Source organism: Solanum stenotomum, chromosome 5 (assembly GCF_019186545.1).
Source record: "Solanum stenotomum isolate F172 chromosome 5, ASM1918654v1, whole genome shotgun sequence".
In the NCBI taxonomy this organism is placed as follows: Eukaryota; Viridiplantae; Streptophyta; class Magnoliopsida; order Solanales; family Solanaceae; genus Solanum; species Solanum stenotomum.
In genome coordinates this window covers 55,185,437-55,192,935 of record NC_064286.1, presented here as the reverse complement: position 1 = coordinate 55,192,935, position 7,499 = coordinate 55,185,437, and the positions used below count along the sequence as shown (strand labels likewise).

Here is a 7,499-nt window from a genome sequence, read left to right as displayed (position 1 = left end):
ATTTCCAATTCAAGTCTCTTTAAATTCCGTCTTTCAATTTCAAGTGTATTTCTGATTTCTGCATTTATTTTTCGAAACCATAGAGAAGAAGAGAAGATATAACTTATACAACTTAATTATTAATTTCGTAATCTATTTATCGAAACAAATTGGAAGATATTCAATCTACTTATTAAATATGAAAAGGAATTTGTTCATTCAAAACATTATCTTGATTAACTCGCCAAATGAATACAACAAGATCCAATTTCTTGGAAAATTAACTTATCATAGGCTACAAATGAATAAAAATCACAACTACAATTGCAAATAACCAAATTCTTGAAACACACTTGATTTCACTAGCAACATTAGTTCACTTTCCTGCAGTCGACACGAATCTGGCCTTGATTTCCAGTCAATAGTTTGATATTACCCATCTTAATCATAGACTTAGCAAAATCTTTCAATAAAGTCCTTAGGTTCGTACTATAGGTTTTAACAAGCTCATCAGACTCTCCTCCACTAAAGAGTGCTTGATCGGAATGCAAAAGCCCTTTCTTGGAAACCAAGTTACTGAAATATTTAGAGTCGAAAAGAGCAGATGTAGGATCAAGGGAAGCAAGATTGGAATCACCACCACTACGCGGACAATTTGCTTGACGTTGACTTGAAAAGGTGGAGTCGATGTTGTTAATCTCATTGTAGATGTGATTCCTAAAGGTGGAACATTGAGCAAACCCTAGAGTGTGGGCACCGGAGAGAGCAACGAGGTCTTCCTCATCCAAGCCTTGCTTCTTAAAGTTGTCGATAAGTGCAGGTAAGTCCATCAACGGTGTTGGAATGTCATTATTAGCAGTAGTTCTACTTGCTGTAGTCGAATCCCTTCTTCCTAGTTCCACTTCCCATGTTGGTCCATGTAACTGTGTCAATAATGTAACAAAATATTACTTCACTAAATTAACTTTAGCTTATACTCCAATATTTATTAGTGGAATAAATGAGTAATACGCACCGCAACTACGGAGTCACGAGCTGCAACAGCCAAGATGTCCGCACAAGATACAACTGGACGTCCACATACTCTATCAACCTCCGATTTAATTCTATCGATCACCTCAAATCCTCTAGCAGAATTGTTATTAGGACGAGCAGTCTTTTCACTGTCAATAGTAGCCGTTTGATCAAGAAGAATGGAAGCGTCACAACCCTGCATTTATTACAATAATAATTAGTAACAACATCTCAAGCAATTACCAAACATATTAACTAGGTAGGAGAGAAAGAAATTAAACTGACGTTAACGAAACAATCATGAAAATGTAATCGTAGCAAAGAGGCGCCCATTCGCCTCTCTTGGCTGACTGCATCCTCAACAACCCTTCTAATGGTTGGTAAAGCTTGGGGACAAATATCATCATAGAAATCATCTGATAAATCCGAAAAAGCGATGTTTGCTAGACAAAACATGACTAACACATGAAGAAACACCAAGCTATAACTTGAAGCCATTTTGTATATAGAGAGTCCTCTATGAAGTTGTACACTTGTTTGTTGTGTTTATGAGTTTGTGATGATGAAACTAAAATGAAGGCTGTATTTATAGGTAAAAAATAATGTTGACTATAGTTACACGACAATGGTTGTAGGTTTAGCAACTCTCACAAGAATGAGCAACACTTTTGACAATTTCTAACAAGACAGTTTTTAATTTTCTAGTACGTTGAAATATTACATGCATGAAAAGTTCGGACATAGAAATTGATAATCAATTATTACAAATTTGAGTGGGTCGTCGGTATTATAATTAAAAAACTATCAAATATCAATTTTGACTTGGCAAATAAACCGTACTAATTACGAAGTATTTACTATCAACTATATATGATATGATATTGTTTGAACAAAAATGTACTCAATTAATAGTTTGGTCCAAAGATGTTTTTATTGTTATTTAATGAATCAAAAATGCTATTTTTAAATTAATATATTATTTATTTTCTTTTTAAATAAATTCTTTTCCTAATGATTATATTTTTTTAATTACAAAAATGCTTATCCAACTTCAGTCGGTAAAGATAAAGAAAAAAAATATTTTATATTTTCTTAAAAAAATTGGCGTTACCTAAAAATGGAAATTGATGATGGGATTGTAATGATCTTATATATATGACCTATTAAAAATTTAGATGGAGTTATTCTATTGTAATATATTGTTAAAATGAGATTAAGAAGATGAGAAAATTATTTCCTACTTATTTATTAGTTAAAGTGAATATTAAAAAAAATCATAAATGGTTCTTTAAAAGTAATATTATTATTAGGAATAAAATGTTTTTTTAAAAGCTACTATAATTATCCGAAAAAGACATATTTGATCCATTAAGTAATAATAGGGATATAGTTTAGACCAAATTATTTGCATTAGGGACATTTTTGGACCAAATTATTGAAGGCAACTAGGGGTGTGCAAAAACCGAACCGACCGATAAATCGAACTGATAAAAGTGTTATTGGTTTATTGTTATTGGGGTATTGGGTTAACGGTTTTTACATGCTTTTATAAAAAAATATATTGGATTACCGATTTGGTATTGGTTTTTAATAGTGGGTTATTGGGTAAACCGATAACCCATTAAGACTAGTAATTTACTACTTTTACTTGTACATAAATATTATATATCAATCTCAATATCTTACTAGTTACTGTCTTTGTCCTTTAACCTTCAATTCACACTTCACAATGACTTTGAGTTCACAATTTCACATTATACAAAACGTTAAAATCTAAAGTAAGAACCCTACTCTTCTTAATTTCTGTGTGCTACACTTGTATAGTTCTTTTCATGTTTGTTATTATTGTTTCTATTTTATGAGCATTTGTAAAGTTACATTATTGTAGTTTCGCATCAAATTTATTAGGAAAGTCATATATTTGTTTTATAAGTATTTTCTTATTGGTTAAACCGAAAACTGAACCGTTAAGGACCAATACCGATAAATCGATAAAAAATATCTTATTGGTTTAACATATTTAAAAATCGAAAACCGATAAACCGAACCAATAATACATAAAATCGAACCGAACCGACCGATGCACACCCCTAACGGCAACTACATTTTCTAAGAAAAACTAGTAACTAAGTTATTATTATTCAATTTCACATAATATAAGGACATTTGTGACCATTTTCCGTTAATAATATTATAAGTAAGTACCCACTCCAATTTGGCGAAACAGTCAAAATATAGAAAGACGAATAACAACTCAACGTGGACTATATCTACCATAAAAATCTCATGTCAACGTTAAAAATAATTAACATGCAAATAATTTAGTTATAATGAGGGTAACCAATAACTATCATTGATGATAATGGTCTTTATTAGTTCATTAAAGAATAGAGTGGATACTTGTCATTGGTCTAATTAATTATTGGCTCATTCATTAATCATTATTTATATGTTACGTTAATTCAATATCAATCAATTAATAGGCATGACCATAACGAGTCTCACACGGAAAAATCTATTAAACAAAATATTGATGAAGAGAAGATATTTGATCAGTAGATCAACAACTATGTTTGAATAATACGTTTTATGTCTCTTTTAATTTGTTTATACTGATTTTGTAGAATGAAATTTGTATTAATTGAACTTGGTTATAATGTAGCAAAACTATCTCCTCAACAAAAGGAATTTTTTAATCTTTAAATAAAATATTGTATAATTCCATTTGTATTTGTAGGATCTAGAAAATCAAGAGATAGTTTATCACTTAATTTCTAATCACCCTTCTTATTAACTATAGTTATTTCTCAAAGTATTGAATTTATTATATTCAAAATGTGATATAATAAAATTATCATTCTGTTTATCCTTCTAATTAAAGAGGTATTCCAAATCAATACGGACAAGTAAAACGGAGGAAGGGAGTAGTTGCTATCTTAATTTATGAGAATACAATCTACTTCCTTAGAGTTGGTGTTAGGATATGATTCAGGTGCTACTTCTATGATATTGAAGGTTAAATTAGTCCACCAGGCCTATAATATTATCAATTTGCTTAGTGCTCATTATTGAAAAAAATACAATAATAAAAAAACAAGAAATTTTTTTGTTAAAAGCTAGCAAATTAATGTGGCGATTATCCAATAGTTAAATTGTCAAAGTTGAGGTTTGCAAGTAATTAATATATTAACTTGAGAGTAGTTAATTTTATTCATGTTAGAACGAGTTCTATAATATGTGGCTATATCCGGTTGAGATAAAAGTAAGTCCCAACTAGCACGAAGATTTATATCACATAGTTATAGGTGTGACTATAAAAAGGAGTAAAACCGAAACAGAAATGATCCAAGAATTTTCATCTGGCTTGAAATTTGACATTCATTTTTTAAGCCACAATTGTTGCCTGCATCAGTGGCAAATTTAGAGCCAAAAAATATGGCACTGGCACCCGTGGTCTCATCGTAAAATTAGATATTTTATATATTTATTTTCTAAGATTTGTATAATATTATATTTTGGCACCCGTACTACAAGAAGTCTAAATGGTCCACATGATTTAATGTTGAGCTTTTGACCTTGAGGATTAAGGATCAATTTCCACTTCAATACATTTTACTTGGTGCACCCTTGTTCGAAAAATCCAAAATTTGCCTCTGCCTGCAATCATTGATCGTCTACAACTAGTGTTGTGCTCTTACATTGTTGATAACACGGCTGATGGCTCTATTTTCTCTACCGGATGCACCGGTATGAAGCCGAATGGTGTCCAATGAGAAGGTGTGTAAGGTTGATAGAAAGGGTTAGTTACCATATGCAAAGGTGAATACAAAATTTTAAGAAAACAGGTGCACTATTGCTAAAGATAAGATCAAAAAAATTATAATAACAATAACTAAGCGAGCAAAACTAAAAAATTACATTACCACAAAAAATATCATCAGTTTACAATTGTACTCGACGAGACTTCATATTTTGAAAACGATCTATAATAACAGCATTACGTACATTTTCAAATATCTTGCGCTCTATCTTACAAACTAAATAACCATTAACTCTTGATGATTTCCTATTATAAGTAATGACAAGATTTTTTTTATGGAAACTCTAAAATTAAAGTGATATATTTAAAATTTATATGATTTTGTTAGTTTGTTTATTAAAAAGAGAAATCATAAACTAAATTTTTTTTTACCTTAAACTTTGACAATGATGATTTTTCTAGATTCTTGACTTGAAGTTGGAGACTTGGAGTTCTTTGTGTGAAAAATAAAAGGCAAATTTAAAGAGAGAAGATAAAATTTTCTGGAACTTGGGATTGAACTCGGGACCTTAGTGGTAAAATCAGGCCGTCAAACTAGTGAACCATCCAGCGACTTTGAGAATGGGTTCCACAAGTTTTTATTTAATATATTCTTTAATAATTATACAAGTAATATATCGAGTTTAGTCGGATGACCACGGGTTCCGGTGACCCAATTTTAATACATAAATTCGCCCCTGCCATGAAGTGTGTTACAAGGTTCGTTTGTACATATAAGGAGTACGCATTTGGTATGAAGTAAAATATTTTCTGAAAAATACTTTTCAATTTTCTTACGTTTAGTTGACTTAAATGTTTTGGAAAATATTTTCCAAATCAACTTATTTTTCTCAAATTTAAGGAAAATTGCTTTCCTCCAAAAATTAAAACAAATATTTTTAGAACTCTCCTCCAACCTTAAATTTTATTTTATTTTTAAATTTTTCAAATTTTGAAAACATCATTTCTTTTAAACCTCATTCCTACACCGACCCTTCTACCGATCCCCCCCCACCCCCCTCTACCTCATAAAGTATAAAAAATAAAAGCTTCTTTTTGAAAATATTTTCAAATTTTAGAAAATTTCAATTTTTTTACCCTACCTCTATCCTGAACCAGCCCCTCTCCCTACAATTTTTTTAGGAAAAAAATATTTTCATAAAATATATTAAAATCCTAGTTTGGAAGTTAGGTTTCGAGTCGGGTATGGTCCGGTCCCACTTCGAAAGTTGGGATATAATTCCAATTTGAAAGTCGAATCTGGGATCGGTAAGGCTCAGACCAACAGTCAGCCCCTTATAATAGTGGGTAGGCCCGGTCCGGATAAAAATTATGCCCAGGCTGGTAAGGGACCGGTACACAACCCACCATTTGTTTCTAAGGACTCGGGCTGGAGCATACAGTCGAGTTCCTCTCAATCCGACAAATATCAAGTATAGATTTCTTTTCACTTCGAATCACCATGTTTTGTTACCACTATACTTTCGATCGACCATTGCACATTTTCTTCTCTTAATCCGTGAAGTCTTGAATACCAAAATTCTTGACCTCCAGTTCTGTTGAAATGATTAAGGTACACCCACCAATCGTGGCCTCCAAGTTGGTTTGGTCGTCTCAGTCGATCTGGTTCTTCTGCATCATGGGCTTTGAGCAAATGTCTCATCTTCCACCACTTGAAGTATTAGGTTGCACCCTTGAAAGAAACGTTTGGCGCTTTTACATTTGTCCAATGCTCTGTAAATGTCAGCAAGAATCATGGGCGCCAAATTGTAGTGATTGATCACTGACTCGTAGCCTACTCCATTAAAGATAGCATGAGTGACCATTACTATACTTGGATACATAGTGTAGTTTGGTCCTTGGGAAAATACCATTGTCCCAAGTAGGCATATTGCAAAAGCAAAAGGACGTGTTTCCTTCTATTTTTCCTCTGAGACAAATTCTCCCTTGAACTTTTCGTAAGCTCTTGTGCGTCCAAATCGGTAATAAAGCTTTTGAAGTGGAATGTTTGGCCCGGGAAGCTTTTCCATCCATTCGGCTTTGACAAGTGAAAGTTCTTCTTTAATTTTGTAAAAATCCAATATTTTTGGAACAAGGAGATCTGTATTAGGTTCACGCTTCCTCTTGTTGCACATGCCGACACTCTCATAACTTGCAAGAACTTTCTCGATAGTCGGCGTCATTTCTACTTCCCCAAATTGGAATACCATGTTATCGCTGTCCCAAAATTGCATCATTGTCCCAATCAAATCGGGCCAAGCCTCCATTTTCATTAGTGACGGGAGGTGGTATATGTGTCTTTGAACCTTTTTCTTGTCTTCATTCACTACTAAAAAAATGTCAAAAAACGACGGCCAAAAGCGACGGATTGTGTCGCTTTTTTTGTCAAAATCGACGGAAAAGCGACGCAGTTGTCTCTAACGCTTTTTAGCCCGACGCTTTTTGACTATTTTTTTTAAACAAAAGCGACGGACTCTATCGCTTTTTTTTAATTTTCTTTTTTTTTTTTCTAAAAAGTGACGCAGTCTGTCGCTTTTTTGGAAATTTTATTTTTGAAAATCCCAAAAAAGAGACGGATAAAAGGACCCTGTCTGTCGCTTTTCTGAATATTTTATTTTTGAAAATCCCTAAAATGCGACGGATAAAACCACACTGTCCGTCGTTTTTGTGAGATTTAAAAAATATAAAACCCAGAAAAGTGACGGAT

General features: G+C 32.5%; 1 protein-coding gene across 1 annotated transcript; it reads right to left on the bottom strand.

The window, feature by feature from the left end:
* Positions 1 to 218: 218 nt before the first annotated feature.
* Positions 219 to 1,491, bottom strand: LOC125865276 (peroxidase 70-like). The gene is made up of 3 exons (XM_049545484.1): positions 1,279 to 1,491; positions 995 to 1,189; positions 219 to 902 (listed from the first exon to the last, which is right to left on the bottom strand). Exons 1-3 carry the CDS (start codon positions 1,489 to 1,491, stop codon positions 351 to 353), a joined length of 960 nt encoding a protein of 319 aa, XP_049401441.1. The 3' UTR covers positions 219 to 350.
* Between the last annotated feature and the right edge of the window lie 6,008 nt (positions 1,492 to 7,499).